This window comes from Pseudoliparis swirei, chromosome 6 (genome assembly GCF_029220125.1).
Source record: "Pseudoliparis swirei isolate HS2019 ecotype Mariana Trench chromosome 6, NWPU_hadal_v1, whole genome shotgun sequence".
NCBI classification, from domain to species: Eukaryota; Metazoa; Chordata; class Actinopteri; order Perciformes; family Liparidae; genus Pseudoliparis; species Pseudoliparis swirei.
This window is the reverse complement of record NC_079393.1, coordinates 10,684,993-10,702,207: the sequence shown is the minus strand read 5'-3', so window position 1 is coordinate 10,702,207 and position 17,215 is coordinate 10,684,993. Positions and strand designations below refer to the sequence as shown.

Here is a 17,215-nt window from a genome sequence, read left to right as displayed (position 1 = left end):
TCTTATGACTTGTTCTCTTGAAGTGGATTTTTCTTTGTTCACAGCAACGACAAAGGATCCAAGAGTCCAATAACGTCGTCATATCAGGGTCGAGCAAACACTTATCGTGTTGTGAACTCGCCACATATCAAAAACCTGACTTGTTTGCCGAGACTAAACAGCGGATAGAGGGTTGAGGCTTCTGTGAAGCACATTATTGATCAAGATAACATATTCTCAGTCTTTACATTGCTCTCTGAAATCAACAGAGCAGAAATAAAAAAAATTAGATCAGACACTGGCCTTTTAGTTTGTACACAGGGCTAAACAAGCTTAGTCAGACAGAAGATAATTCAAATATTAAAGTGTTTCACATTTTATATATTGTTCTGTGCTTTACAATTAACTTATAAATAAGCCTTTACCTCAAATACATCGACATTTGGAAAACATGCTATTTTCTTTCTTGCTTTATGTCTGTAAAAGGGAACTAGTTGACACATTATATGTGTCAACTATATAAAAGAGCAATACAGCAGATTCAGAGCATTAGTAACTATTATCTCGGCAAAGATATCATGTAGAAAGGTCTACCTGAGCAGGGAATACATTCGCTGCCTCTCTGTGAGTTGTTGTCCAAGCTACTCATTCCTTTATCGACATAACCGGGCCGGCCGCGCATGCTTTTAGTGCATGTTCCTGCACGTGAGCGCGCCCCTCTAGCTAGCTTAAAGACACTGCTCTGCACTGCGCTCATACAGCAAATACAGCTGATAACGGCGTTCCGACCAATAGTGTCGTCACCGAAATGCCCAACCTCTGGTTCCCCCTCAGGTCAGCACTGTGAGCCCTGTCAGCACGTTTGCTGTGGTCTGTGCGGTTAGCGCCGTTAGCTTCGAGCCGCCCGCTCAGGCGACGCCATCTTGAGAACCGTTGAGAGGCAATCAAAATGCTCCAAATATCATGTTTAAAACGGACAAGTTGTGGGACTCACTGCAGGAAGTATTTCTTGGCTCGTAGCAACAGTGATAACAAGACTCTCTGAAGTCAGAGCCAAGATTCATATGAAGCTCCTGTCTCCTGACTCTAGCTTCATATTTAGCGTAGAAACACGACAGTATCCATTTTCTCCTATAACCTTTGACAAGAAAGCTAACTATAGTTCCCCAAATGTCAAACTGTTCCTTTAAGATAATATCTTATTTCATGAAATTGGTTCATAAAAAGGTCTTTTGACTTTCCATAACTCTGGCAATATGTCTTGGGGGTTCATCCAGGTGTATGTTAAAATGTACCCATTAAAGTGACACAGTGAAATGAAAATGTTGACATTTATTCTCCTAAACCTCAAGAGAAACACATTACACCTGCACATTTGATAGAGAAGACACACAAGCGATGTGAAATCGCTCTCTCCACTTTATATCTGAGTCGGCACAGTTGCTGGCACTATGTTACATTCTGCCTTTGTGGCCTGAAGGATTTTGGCAGGAATCCATTTTAAAATCAACATCCACGAAATGAGCCTGTGAATGCGCAGGACTGCACCGGGCCTGTCATACAGTCCGAGATGTTTTTCTCATTAGTCATGTTTGCAGTATAGTTTATGAGAACATTCTGAGGTGGCTTGTAATTGACTGCACGTATTGCAGAATGCCTTTTACCTTGCATTTCCAGCCCGTGAGCACGTTACATTGCTTCAGGCAAGTATTGACTGAATGCACAGAGAAAGTGGAAGGGGATGCTCCCTTTCCTCCCATTTTTGTTCATTTCCTTTTCTTCTAATTTCCCCTCGCTGAGTCTTCAAACCTCGGGAGCTCCTATATGGGCCTGCTGCTGAGCCCGCTAATGGATATCTATACGGTCCCTGAGCAGCACTGTGTAGACGGGATTTCTCCTCTTTGAATATTGTGTTAGGTAAATCCTCATTAAGAGTGACCGTTCTCCATGACGCTGAGAGAAAGGACCGAAGGGAAGAAAAGAGAAGGAGGCAGTAACAATAGTAGCTGCACCGTGCTGATGAGCACTGCACATTCATGGGACACGGGGGACAAAAATAAAATGTCAGTAAATATAAGATTCTGCTCACAATTTACTAAAGCCGAAAGTTTCCTCTTCAGTTTTTTCGGTCCAAAGTCCAAAGCTCAAAGATATTCAGTTTATACCATGATATAAAATACTGAAAAGCAGTTTATCCTAAACAATTGAAAAGCAAACAAAATAGATTTTAGCTGAAAACTAATAATCAAAATAGTCAACGGTATTAATTTTTCCAATTAAATGTTGTAGCCTAAATGATATAGTTTTACTACTTTCTAATAGAGCACCTTTTAGAAAGCGTTGTTACTCATGGCTTTAACTCTGGTTGATTATTAATAGGTAATACCTAACTTATTAACATTTTGAAAACATGTTTTGTCATTGTAGAATCACTTTTGGGTTGCCAGATGGTGTGTCTCCTCATCCACCAGGACACCTATGTCTTTTTGAAGAGTCTCCAATTAATCAGCTAATGGACCACTTAACTCCAGGAAAAATGCAACGCATTAGAAAATGTGAAATCCACAAGAATTAATAGATATAATGAACATGAATCATTATTGCTGCGTCTTTTTCACACTCTGGTATCCCAAACCTGCACTCATGAACGGATCTACAACCCATTTGTATGTTATGTATTAACCGTTTCTAAAACAGTTAGTTCAAATCTTTAGACTTTTTTTTAAGGGGTGCATTATCAGAAAGTGGCACCAACATAATCTATATGCCAAATGTTTTGTAGATAGATGTGGATAGTTTTAAAAAGACAACCCTGCTGTAGATGGCTTGACTAACTAAAGTCTTAGTTCAGTTCAGCTTTATTCATCCCTGAAGGGACTCTTCATGTTGTGGCAAACACAGCACATTTCACAGCAATTAAGCAACAAACATGAGAAACATAAAAGAAACGAGAGTTTTAATGTGGTCAGCAGGGTTCCAGCAGTGCTGCTTAAGTATGTCATTTGTGGAGGGGAAAACATTTCCTGAGAGTATGGATGACGGGTGAGCCATGTGTTCCTCCTCCTCACATCTCACCATGACCCAGCTGCAGTGGGGCTGGTGTGGCCCTCAGAGCTGCAGAGACTCTCTGTGTTTGAAGCTGCAGTGCTTCCTGAGCTCCAACCAGCTCCCCTACAGAGCCGATGTGACATTAAATCCAAGTATAGATTTCTTTAAATGCCGTTTTATCCAACGGGGGGCTGTGGCCCTTTGAGGAGCAGAAGCGTGACCGCTGTGTTCTTCCTCCTCTTCTTCCGTCCTGTCCTGCTGTGATAGAACCATGCTGGATGTGTTCTTACTTGCCCTGATGTAGTCTCGTTGTTTTTCTTTGTCCTTCTTCCTCCACGCTGACCTCAGGATACACCCGAGCCCGACTGCTGGCTCCATCACAGGCTCGTCAGTGAGCACCATTCAGGGCAAACCATCACTCCGCCGCATCAAGGGCCGCATCCACAGGAGCAAGAGCCTGGACAGCCTTGATCTGCTCGACTCCCATGTGAGTAAACCGACTTAAAGGCGACGCGTCGACGAGCTGTCTCACAAAACCACAAACACTGTAATGTATCACTAAAATTCACAAGACAAATGATTCACCATCCTGACATTAGAGACACAAAAATGTCCTTCAGGAACATGCATGAGTTATGACGTTTTTTTTGTTGAGTTATGCATTTATTGTGCAGCTAAATTAATTTCCCTTTATCTGTGTTTGATAAGTGAGTGACTGAAAGGAATCACAGACAAAGCATTAATTTAAAATAAATCTAAAAATATACCTAAATCTAACATCCAAAAAAGTTACCCAAAGCCAGTTAGGATCTATTTGTCTTGGGTAAAAACATGAAAGCAGGGAGATAAACAACACACAATAATGATAACACACATAATTCACAAATAATGTCTCGCACAGATCATTTATTAATTAGGCCAACAGGGCTCATGCATTCTCGTGCACGGTATGGAGTTTGCTTTGATGAGTGAAATTTGTCAAAAAATGGCAAATAAATGTAAATGTAAATTGCAGGCATGTTGCAAATTTGGTCAAATAGATTCATGTTTACAATTCAGAGATGATGATGATGATGAAGATGATGAAGATAGACTTGTTTTTCTTCCTGCTGTTTGAAGCTCTGATGAAATGGTTCTGTTGCACCACGCTTCACAAATAGGATGTCTTTGCATTGTAGGAACTTGGAATCTGCATTGCTTGTTGTTTCTGTGTCATGTCAATATGGCCCCTTACTAAAGGACATGTTCAACATCAAATGTGCATAACTAAATATGAAGCTACAGCCAATAATGTGGTTTTATTGGAGTATTTACATTTATTCTAGAGAAGAAAAATAAATCTAAGATGTTCATTTGGAAGTTTGGAGGTGCTTGAATGCAGATTTTGATACATTTGGACACAGCTAAGCTAGCAGTTTCCCACTGTTTCCAGTGTTTGTGCTAAACTAAGCTAACCGGCTCCTGGTTGGAGCTCAATATTGAGCATGCAAACTCGAGAGTGGTGTAAATCTTCTTATCCTAATACAACTGTTGTGAAAAGGTGTATTTCCCAAAATGTTGAACCATTTCTTCAGGGTGGGACAAAGATGTGTTCACCTCCACATTTAACTCAAGGAGAAAATCTGGAATATCACCACAATCAAAGTTTGATATTTATTCCCGTTTACCACATTTTGACCACTCAGCCGTTTGTAATCTGTTCTAAGATTACAATGTTATGTCAAATGTATTATATTGAAAGCTATTTAAATTCTATATTTTCTATATTGGTTTCCAAGAAGACATTTTGTTTGAAGCTCAATTGGTTGCTATTTTATTTATACAAACACACACACACACACCCACACACACTTTTCATCCATAATCACATTCAGAAAGCAGGTTGCTGAATCCTTCAGTGGATCAAAATGCTCGAGGTGAGAGTCTTTCTTGTCTTTATAGTCACACAAAAGGATCATGACGTAAGCTTTTGCTGAGTGTTTACGAAACAAAAGACGTATTAATTCGTAAAGCAGTGTTTGAAGTTCAGAGATCTGATGTGCATAAATCGAAGCACACACAATTTTAAAACACACATGTACATTGTTTTTTCCAGACAGAGCAAACTGCTGGAGGGCCTCCGCCTCCGGGGAATTGTACCGCGTTGACAGCTCAGCTTTGAGCTGACTGTGAATTCAGCTCCATCTCATTAAAGGATATCATAGAATCATTGAGCTGGTTGACTTATTGATAAGTACTGGTCAGCAATGTTAAATGGGTCTTTTGAAGACTTGTGAGTTTTCACAGCTGTTAATGCTGATTTGTAGCAGCTTAAAATCAAGTTGAACTACTATTGTATGTTTTAAAACATACCACATGGTGTACCTTCAGGGTTAATTGTACACACCGGTGAAAGTAAAGACTCTCATCTTAGTGTGGCTGTGTGTCACAGAGCTTTACATGCTGATTCATTAACGAGACAAAGAGTCTGCAGACATGCGTGTGTCTCAGTGAGGCTGCATGCTGACATGCTGGTGTAGTGCAGTTGTGATGTTTACCATGTTCTCCATCTCGGTTCAGCCTTTTGTTGTGCTTCTTTCTGTCGGCTACTAAACACCACAGCTGAGGCTGATGGGAATGTCATTATTTTTGCAGGTCATCAATAAACGTGTACACATTTTACTTTCCGCAACAAATTTGGTCACTGATACCATATTCAGCTATTTGAGCCAGTATTGGCCCGTTATCAGATATTGATATTGGTGCATCTCCACTCAAAACTATTAATGTCATCCTCACTCTGGCACTACAGGAAAAGTCTGGGGATCATATCAAACACAGCACTTTCTGTGCCAAGATATTTGTAGGGATATTTTATTAGATAAGCGACAATGTTGACCTGCGGGGGGTGTCATTAAAGTCTTTACTGCCGGATTCAAACTCCGGAGGTCTAGATGTCTCGAAACAAAAACTAAGACAAAATGGAATGGCAGGCAGTGCAACAGTAATGAAATATTATAGTCTGATCAAGAGTATTGAACTGCTGAATTTCCATCCCTAAAGCATCGCAACTAGAAAGGCTAAAAATAACGGTGAAAATATTATAGCATTGTCTCAATAATAAATTAGCATTGTCTCAATATTTGCGTTGTCTCAATAATCAAAAGGAATAGCTGTAACTGATTGAATAAAATATCTATATTTTCCCATCTACTACAGTGGACAGTGGATGCTTTTAGACTGTAATTGACAGATTAGTGGTGGCCTTGATTTTGAGCCACACACAGCAATCATAAGCCTTCATCTGAATATGAAAAGACAGTGTGTAATATCACTGTATTCTCATATCCTCTATTGCTCTGTCATAGAAAGTGACTTACCACATCGATGTCATTTGTCTTTGTGGCATGCCACTCAGAGGCCACTATCTCACCAGAGACTGCGAGCCCCGCTCAGGGCTCCTGGCCTCTCCACGGTATATTTCTTTTGTACAGGCTGTGTGTGCACTGGAGGAAAACTTGCTGACTTGCCCAAACTCAAATGCAGCTGATGGAAGTAACGGTCCGCCTTACAGTGAGTGATGAGACTGCAGGATGCTGAGCTGAAGAGCAGTTTCCATCGCATCCTGCTAAAATGTCACAACAGACACAACACGGCCTCCCAGCCGCGGGGTGATCCGTGGCCATTTTCGAATGAAATAATCTCGCCTGATTGGCTGTTTCAACAGAAAAGTGAAGATATTAATCAACTAAGTGTATGAATTCAGGTCTATAATTATCATTGCCCGTCAGCGTAGAGCGAAATAATCAATAGTGGTTAAGACTTTGTTGATATCGATTGTTTCTTTTGATTGCTTTTCTCTCTTGATAGTCAGGGGAGGACTTTGGCCCGTCGCCCACTCCCGCTGTCATTTGTGTTGGCAAGCATCGCACTTGTTCACAGAAAGCTTGAATCAGATTTTAGTGCTAAGGCTGCAGAAAGCACAACAGAGATGGAGAGAGGAGGGGGGGGAACTACAGTCTTTTATGCACCCAATGCCTTTGTGTAAAGCAGGAGTTATTTATTTATATATCAACAACACCTCGTCCCATTTCTCAAAACAGCAGCGTTTACAGCATTTCTTCATGCTTTAGGGAGATGCCTAAATCCATCTGTTCGAGTATTACTCAACATATTATTATCTTTATTATCTACACCAGTAATCACTTGTCTCTGTTGGACTAAGAAAAGACAGGAATTAATGATAAGAAATAGTAAACTGTCCCCTTTTCCAGGGGGCACAGTGTCCTTGTTTGTGTGTTTTATATGGATCAATGTTGAGATGATTCTGTATATGCAGTTTATTCCTATATGCGTTATATTTCATCATGATAATGGGAACAAAATGTTTACATACACAAACCCTAGTGTGTCCTTGGTGCAGTGTGGATGTTAATCTGAGGTGGTGGTGGTTTCTGTTTCATGTGCCTTGATTTGGGGAAAGATCTGTTTTTAATGCAGTATTCTTCCTGCCGTCTCAGCTGTTTTGGAAAATGTTAAAGCAATGTTTGCTGCAGAGGCTGTATAACCAGGTGAGGTGCAGGGAAACTTAGAGGGAATCAGCAGGAGCAGTTGCAACTAAGCCAAGATGAAAAGCGCAGTTAAATTAATTACTCCTTAACAGATCAAGATCAGTCACCAACTGGGCCTTGAGCTTTGCCTTGGTCAAAGTTGTAATCTCTTATTAGTTCTGCTTGCCCCATCGCACTTCTAAAATCCCATCCTTGGCTGCAGTCTACCGTGGACAGAGGCACTCCCCCCTAACCACTACCAAAAAAAGACCAGCGTAAGCATTTATTCGCTGCTCAGTCTTCGGAAAGTGCTTGCAGATGCATTTACGGAGAGAGAGAGCAACTGCAGCTGAATTAACCAATCTGCATATTCAGGGTCTGTTAGAGGGAGATGGCTCCCGTGTGATGAAGGCGTGGAGGTGGGCGCAGGGGGCCGGAGTTAGTGAGACGCACCACAAGGGGCTGTGGGAAGAGACATGGCGAGGAGCAGAGCGTGGGGGTTTATCACGACTACTGTTGGAGGCCTTATAAAAAAGGAGGGGGGGGGGGGGATGGAAGCATGCAGCAGCTGATTTTTTTCCCCGTACGACAGGTCTGTTGTGTAAAAACAGGGTCGAAAGAATGATTTTTCTTTTTGACCTCCATGTGATGGGCCCAGGGGGCTTGTTGGCGGTGATTGAGGGGGTTTGCATGTGACACTGAGGTGGAGCGGGCCGTGTATGATGCGTGTCAAGGTTGCGTGTGTGATCCACAGGCTGCGTGGAAGAGATGGCAGATGTTGGTATGTTTCTGGAGGCTGTGACTCAGGAGTTCGGCCTGCCTATGTTTTCTTCTGATGGGACATATGGCAAGCCACTGAAGGCACTCTGCACTGTGTGTGTGTGTGTGTGTGTGTGTGTGTGTGTGTGTGTGTGTGTGTGTGTGTGTGTGTGTGTGTGTGTGTGTGTGTGTGTGTGTGTGTGTGTGTGTGTGTGTGTGTGTGTGTGTGTGTGTGTGTGTCTGTGTGTACTATAACACATCTTGTAGTAATGCAGGAGCAGCAAAAATAAAAACATTTGAAACTGGATAAACTAGATAGTTGTTAATATATATTGTGTAATAGTGTTTCATGGTAACTGTTCAGTTTTATATTACATCCATACGTCAGGATGCCATACATGGATTTCCTGTAGCTCTCAGTAAAACTGTTGGATCAAAATACCCTCTTGTTCATTTCTTCTTCAAAGGATGCTGGGATTATAAACAGCTAAGACCTTGGTTGTCAGTGGAAGATTTGGAGGAAAGGACTCGTGCTTCTGAATTGTTTTTATGGTCGCGCTTGTGTCCTTCATCGACAACAAATCATTTTGAAGAGACTCAAGACTTAAACCCACATAAATCCGAACAACTCTATTGACTTTCCTGCATGATTTATGTCAGGAGGAGAGACCTGGCTGGTAAGCGTCATCGGCAACCGAGGATTAGTTCAAATGTAGCACTAAACCAAAATCACGTCCCAAAAATGCAATCTATTAATACCACAATAACAAGCTTTCATTATAATTTCAGTTTATTTTCAAGGAGGACTTGATGTCCATGTTATTCCCCCCGTTTGAGCTCTTGAGTGGGGGGTCATGTGAAGGACAACCAGCAGTATGATGTAATGTTTGTAAGAATCAAGATGGGAGCCATGGAGGGGAAGTGAAGCATGAAGAATGGAACCCTGGGAAGGCTGTCCCAAGACAAGCTCATCAATCGCAGGATTTGATGCTCACAGTCATGGTTGTGCTGTAGATTACATTGTCTGCTGATTGATTATCATGAGTTGTTTTTGTAGAGGCGATATTTTGTAAAAATTAGATTTTGCCCTTTGGATCTACCTATAATATCCCGACATGGACATATCTTTGTTAATGCCCTGAATACAAACAATAAACTATTTATTTGGTCTGCACATACACAATGTGTTTTTATCACCTATCAATCTGATGGCATTTCTTGATTAATTGATTAATCATTTAAACTATAACATTTCAAATTTAAGAAAATTGGAGAAAAGAAATGCCCATTCTTTTTTTTACCAATAGTTATAAAACCCAAACTCAATTTACAAATATGTAAAACCAAGAATAGCAGGAAACACTCTGAATCAAGAAACTGATAGTGACATATGTTTCGTCTGGAAAAGTGACTCAAAAGATCATCTAATGATTAACTGACATGTCGTTTCAGCTCTTTTATTGTTGTCAGCGATATAATTCAGTGACAGTTCGTCCTTTATTCAGTGATGGTTGAAATAAGCAACATGCACTGTTATACGCCTTTTATTGGTCTCAAATAGTACAATACTGGTTAAAATCTTGTGAGATTTAATACAACAGAGCTAAACAAAGAACACAAAGAAATAAACAGACAAACATGTTAAATAATAAGATTTTTCATTCTCATTTTCTACTTAAAGCCAACATGTCTATTCTGTGTTTAAGTATGAATGAAAGGAAGTGTGTGTGTGTGTGTGTGTGTGTGTGTGTGTGTGTGTGTGTGTGTGTGTGTGTGTGTGTGTTTTGCTGGACATGTAAGATGTGTGTTGGTGCCCAGGGAGGCACCACATGCTGTTTAGACTCCGGCGCATCCCATCACGTGGCGGACCCGTGGGTGAACAACCTCGGCGCCTTCTCGTGTCTCCCTCCATCAGCTCACGCATGCACCATCAGCCAGCGGGGGATGAAATCACGCGGATCCACTTTCCTCATGCTTGTTTTCTTTTTTTTACGCCCTCATGAATAATTCTTCACATAGATTTCCCTTTTGCAAGGTTGGGGACAGTCATGCTTGACACAGATCACGTTCAGCTGAAGTCCTGCAGAGGGCAGAGTTTTACTATCTATATGTGCAGGAGCACAGTGAACATCCATGTTTGCATGGCTGATGCAACAGAGGGAGGAGGGGTTGGATGTGCAGTTGGGATGTTGGGTTTGGATGAATGTTCATAGCTCTAATATGTGCTGATAGAAATGTTGTTGTAGTTACTAAAACACATATTAGAGAAGAGTGCAGAGGCTAGAATGGGAGGAGTTGTTGGTGAGGACTCTTGATGCTCATGTTGTTGGCAAAGTCAAGTAGGAAAAACATAGTTCAACCACCCGCTCATCTGATGCATTATACAGGGGGCAGCCTTGCACTGTTCTCTCTGTTCATACAAAACATAATTGTGGTTTCTTATTGTATTTATCAATGAGTCCACCTGGAGTTTGAATGGAAAATTGTATTCCAGTTGAATTAAGAAGGTGGAGATTGATAGTATTGTGTGGCTTCTTTTCCGCAGTGCGGTAAATTACCCCGGGGTGATTTTTCTCCCTTTTTCTTCTCTGTCACCGTTACCCCGTCACCTGCCCTCCACAATGCCTCTTTGCTTTGGTCCGGAGGGAGCACCTGATCCCACACCACCGAGGCCTCTAATTGCTTTACTTTCATCCTGAGCGAGGCGGCACTCCCGGGAAAAAAAACATGAATAGACTTATGAATCCAAATTAATTTAAAAGCCGCTTCATTCATAATTTATCTGGTAGGTCACCTCAAGGGTCACACGGCAGGTGAGGGGATTACACTTTGGGGATAAAAGATGTGTATAGGCTACCTTGTGACATTATCATAACAGTGTATGGTTTCAGGGCATTGCTGTAAAAGAGCTTAGTGCTCAGCCAGATATCCCCATAATAAACAATCGTTGATAACATTCTCGGTTTTAAGAGAAGTGAGTCTGCATGGGCTTCTGTGAGAAAAACTGCAGAATACTTGGGGTTAATTAACAGATATTTAATCTGCCGTCACCATTTCCAGCTGTGTCTGAAATCACAATCGGATTGATCAGGATCTTGCTGCTTTAAAAGCTTCAACTCTGGAATTCAGCTTCATGGTCTTAACCCTTGTGTTGCCTTCGGGTCAATTTGACCCGATTCAATGTTTCACCCTCCTGTTACCTTTATATTTCCTAACATATTTTACCCTTGAGGTCAATATGACCCCAGCTATTAAAATCTCCAGAAAATTATTAGAATTAATATTGTTTTCCAAGTTTAAGTGTGAGGTACTTTATGTTTGTTTGTTGACTCCCGAAAGAACACCGACATTAAACATTGAATCGGGTCAAATTGACCCGAAGGCGACAGGAGGGTTAAATATTGAATCGGGTCAAAATGACCCGAAGGCAACACAAGGGTTAAGCTCTGCAATCTATCAGTCTTCAAACGCCAAATAATTCCTAACTCACCATTTTGCTGTCGGAGACCTGTCTATCGTACACGTATCCACATTAACTGATTGGAATTGTTCTTCTTTATTGGCATTAGTGCTCCCCTCCTGGGATAAACATACTTAGACGATTGCTTCTTTGCAACTGTAAATGATGCTGGAGTTTGATCCAGAGAGGATTTGGATGTCAGTGACCTGTTGTCACATGATCAGCAGGGCCGGGGGATGTGAGGTCATTGCACGTCAGCTGATATGTCTGAACTCTCAGCTGTTGGTGGGAAAAAACGAGGAGATTATAGGTTTATTTGTGGAATCTTGAAAAAATATATATTTCAAACATGTATGTCCTTGCATTTTCATCCACTTGATTAATTAATTTAAATTAATTAAACTATTAGATCCATTTGAGCAGCAAGGAATAAAATCACAAAGAATATGTTGTTTAATTGCTTTGGTTGGTTGTGACATAAAAGCTGAGTGCACTAAACGGCTCCATTTTCTATACATATTGTAATGCAGAATCTAAATATTATATTATGTATTCTTTAGTGGTACAGGTGTTACAATCACATACTGTAAAATCAGCTGCTAATAAGCTGGACAGAGATCAGGAAGCTGTAGCTAAAGTCTTTCTCCTGGATCAGCTGCATTTTGCTGCTGTACATCCTCACCGAGCTCACGCTTCACTCTATAAAGCATCTTCTGATAAGTGGCGTTTCTAACTGCTGACTTTGCAAGATATCTCACGCTTGCTAGATCATGTATCCTTGCTGCACCACGTAATTGTGAGGCATTGGGACACCTCGTGGAAGGAATCTCTGTCCCGGACAAATGGGTTGGCTGTCAAGTCAGTGTGCTGCTTTCCCATGTTAGAGGTCAGTAATACTGAAAGAGGACAAGAGGGGAATCACAGAAATACAAGCCTGCGTACAGTAGCCAACTCACTCCCTTATTAGATTACATTGATGTACTCCAATTTGTAAAAACCAAAGACCGGATAACAAGATGAGAAGCGCAACATTTTGAGTATCATCTTGCAGCTTTGGCAACAGGGTGTCACAAAATATCTAAAGTTGGACAAAGGCATTTATTTTCCTCTGCTGCAGTGCTATGTTTAACATCTGTCATGCCATTTGATAGCTGCAGTCATTAAAGCTCGTGGATAAACACGCCAACCTTTGCTTAGTAGGCTGTTTCCCTGACCTGTGCAGCTGAGAGGTGACTCACTCACCGTCAGGAGCAGTGCACTCTAAAAAGCCAACCTGCTGTGAATTTGTAATTTGCCTTTTCACTCGTGTGATTTGTTCCTGCAGTTAAACTCTGGTTTGAATCCTGTCTGTGTGCCTAAATGCGCTGATGGGGAGCGGGGCTGCATAATGCCGTTGCACGGCATGTGAACCTCCCTCTGTGCTGTTGGAGCCAGCGATGCAAACACTGCCATAGCATTAACAGAGGGTATTTCAAGGGCTTCAACAGAGATACATTAAGCAGCATTAGCTCACATCAGGGCCAATTCAAACACATGGAGAACAAGTTTACATGCATGCATTTCCAGAAGGGTTTGATAGCTTTATTACATTTCTGCTGCAATACTTTAGCTCGTTTGAATACCGTAATGCATGATGATAACGACTGATGCTGCCATCTCAGCTTCATTCATGCTCAGGGAGTATACTATCCTGATTTGCTGCCATGATTTGCATGTGATCACCATCAATAGACGCTCAACAAAACTGTCAAGGTGTAGGTCATGGATACATACATTGATCTTTGAGACGTTTCTTTCATCCTATATTTACAACTCCTGTTCCCCATGCATTATTTTCCCACAGGATATAAATGACTGCTCTTGTTTATCTACTTCTTCTGACCTTGTCCAACTCGCATTCTTCCATTCAAGATGCCCCCGCCCACCTTCTCCTTCAAATTCTCCAATGGAATCTGCGGCAAGTCTCCCTACGTCAGCAACATTGCAGGACCTCTGTGCCCCTCCAGCATTACATTCAGCCCCTATCTTCCCCTGCACTCATTAGTGCCAGAGGTAGAGGTGACAAGAACGGTCACACTAGCTCAAAGTGATAAAATGCACAACAGATGGTACTGCAGAGAATCAGGTACTTCTGGAGAAGCCAGCACAACAACTAAAGTGCATGCAATGGAGTCTTAAGAGTGGAGTTTGGTGCAGTGCACAATTTACATTCTACTGTATATTGATTAAATCGGTATACCCCATGGGAAGGAGTATTGAGCATCGAGACTGTAGGGTGGATTTTAGTTCTATCCTCTGCATTTTAAATAGCTTTATGCAGCATATCATTACGACTTAAGTAGCCTACCTCAGCTTTCCCTGTAAAGACTATATGTTTGTGGTAGTTAAAAGTGATATCCAAATGGATTTTTTCGTACCGTCTTTTGCCTTCAAAACAATATAACATCAAAGAGAAATATATTCCACATTAAGCGCCTTTAATCTTCATCCTCTGCAGCATAGTTTAGAGAAAGCTATCATTTTGAAGTAAATAGCTATTTTTCCTGCATGGGCACAAAACACACCTGTGCACGCGCCCGCACATACAAACACACACACATGCACGCGCGCACACACACACACACACGCACGCACGCACGCACACACACAGACACACACACACACACACACACATAGAAAGGGATGAGGGATTAACCATCTTGTCCTTGTCCAGTCCTTTGTTTCAAAGCATGTCCAATCAATCAAACAACTTGTTTTTTAATTTGATCTGTCAAATCAATATTAAGGCCTGCTTAACATAACACAGTTATTTGATTCATTGTAATATATTATATGCATCTGGAAGTTAACTTCTGGGTGTATAGTTCTTAACATGAACTATAAATAAAATACTGTATCTTGCTGTTGAATTACATATCAGTAAAAAAATTAATACACTGCTAAAATGATGATATGATCAGTTTTAAACACGCCTCTCTAGAGGAGCATGAGGACAATGTGGAATCACGTTGTATGCAAACACAGCTCTTTAGAACTCTTTCATCTCACACCGATTTATTCGCGCCCTGTTTGATCAGAGTGCTTGTTAAAAGCTCTTTACGATAAATTACAAACCCTTACGTCACATGCAGCAGAGGGAAAGCTTAAAATGCTTTGTGTGCACAAAGGTCTGTTCGGCCTTCTGCTGTATACATGGAGACTACTGCTCCACGAGGGCAACAGGGAAATCATATTACCTGGAAAAGAAAGCTATTTTTTTCATTCAAAGTTCTCATTCTCTTCAGATCAACACCATTTATTTATTTTTAGATTGTGTGTGGTCTTGTTTGTGTCGGCCTCGGCACTAAAGATGGGCCAGAGAAGAATACCACATACACACATCTATTTCTTATTTTTGCAAAAGTCCTCGTTAATGCCAACCTTTAAAATAATTAAATAGGTTGGTATTATTTTGATTAGATTATTAAATATTTTGAAATATATATATTTTTCTTATTAATTGATGCATTTGGTAGAGACGACAAGGCGATAACAGTCGCACCCAGTCCTTCACATAACGTGGCCACTGCTGTGTTCACGAAGAACTGTCTAATGAAGCTCCTTCGGTGTATCGGTGTATGTTCGACCGCTTATTCTCACGCTGGAATGGCGCTTGATGCTGCTGCTGCTGCGGATGCTGTGGAAGCCTCTCTGCATCTCATCCCCAGGGTTGCCAGGTCTGTGTGACGAAACCAGCCCAATGGCCAATCAAAACCAGCACAAAAACCAGCCCAATATCAGAACTCAAAATATGCCCGTGCCAAACCATATACACTGCTTTTAAAGTCCATGTCCATGTGTGTACGTGCTGATCTGGAGTCAGTTTGGTAGGATTTGGGTATAAATAAATTATTTCATTTAAAATATGGATTTTTATTTAAAGATATTCATGTAATTTGCATGCAAAATAGGTCTACCCGAACCAGCGGGCAACACTTCAAAAGTAGCCCAATTCCGCGGGAAAACCGCGGACCTGGAAACACTGCTCATCCCCCCCACCCCCCCGGACAAATCGGAATGGTTTCTTCCAGGCGAACCTGTCACTGTCACCGCGGCGGTGACGGTAGCCGAAGTGTGAGAGCAGAGTGTGTGTGTGGGGTGGGGTGGGGGGGAGAAGGAAGGCTTCATCCACTGCCTGCCATTGCAGTGCGGCGGCTGCTGCTCTGGAGCCACACCAGGAAGACCTTTCCATTCCTCTTTCTGTAAGAAATTCACAAGCACGCCGCGAGGACCATTGCTTTTACGAAAGGTGAATGGCTTTCTTGTTCTGCCTGGGTACGTCATGCCGGGAGAGTGTATTTCTCTGCAGCAGCAGCAGCAGCTGACTGGACGTGTGTCTCTCTGCGGGCACGAGCGAACGATAACGGTTCGGTAACTTAGCTACCGTTCTGCTAGCAAACTGTATCTAAGCGATATTATAATTGGTTAGCTAGTTGCCCAGCATGCTAATATTATCTTCAAGCTGACACCATGAATAACGGTGTCCCTATTTATTTATTTATTTTTGCGGAGCTTGCGTAACCGATAACGTCAGGTGACAAACTGCCTGGCGGTTGAGCTGTCAACGGGCGGTCCGCGAGACAAGTGCGCGCGTCGTCCAGGTAACGTTAGCTGTGATGTGCTAGCCTAGCTCCAGGAACAAAATGTCGGCCAGTTTGGGGTTGATTTGACCAAGTGGGTGTAAGGGGGGTACACGATTAATGAAGTGTAAACCTGCTCGACGCGAGGAGGGAGCGGTGTCGCGAGGCCAGCTGCTACAAGACATCGGGTTTATGAAATGAGACGGAAGGTCAAGTGGTGGCTCTCCTTGTTGTGATGATCTGCGAGTCAAACTCATGTGGGGCTTTGGTGAAACGAGGTAACAGTTGGCTCACGGTAGCTTTTCAGCTGTCTGAAGTTTTGGTGACACTGAAATACCTGCTCGCCTGTCCCTGAGTTTGTGTCTGTGTCTGTCCCTGTTTCTGTGTCTGTCCCTGAGTCTGAGTCTGTCACGTTACCAGCTGTCATAACAAAGTCATCTGTTGTCAGCTGTGTTTGGGGCTTTCCTGTGAGCTACAGCCGGTGATTGGTTAGCATCGCTCATATAACTGTCTAGCTAACTGTTGACATTTCCATAACAAGGAGCAGAGTGCTGCTCACATGAACCAACAGCTCGGTTAGTCTGTTAGTCATCACCTGGTCAATATTATGAATAATGGACTGTATCGTATTGTTGATTGTTCTGGTGTGTTTTGCGAAAAGGTGCGTCTGTCCTGCATTACGTTTGTATTAATCTATTAGTCATAGCTACAGCTAGTATATGGATGGATAACATTGTACAATGCTTTTTTTATTCACTGTTGTGTGTGCAAAATTACAGAATGGTGAGCCGGGATGTGAAAATTGTCTTAGATATAAAAAG

At 41.9% G+C, this 17,215-nt stretch overlaps 1 protein-coding gene across 9 annotated transcripts in view; it reads left to right on the top strand.

Annotated features, from left to right (window-relative positions):
* Positions 1–17,215, top strand: part of tjp1b (tight junction protein 1b) — a 65,616-nt gene that overhangs the window by 16,648 nt on the left and 31,753 nt on the right. For 8 of the 9 annotated variants that reach the window (XM_056415795.1, XM_056415800.1, XM_056415793.1 and 5 more), the window contains exon 3: positions 3,376–3,514. In XM_056415795.1, the coding sequence (XP_056271770.1) occupies positions 3,376–3,514 (139 nt within the window). Of the gene's footprint in view, positions 1–3,375; positions 3,515–15,968; positions 16,064–17,215 lie in introns of those variants that run through there. The other variant, XM_056415798.1, reaches the window with a different exon arrangement.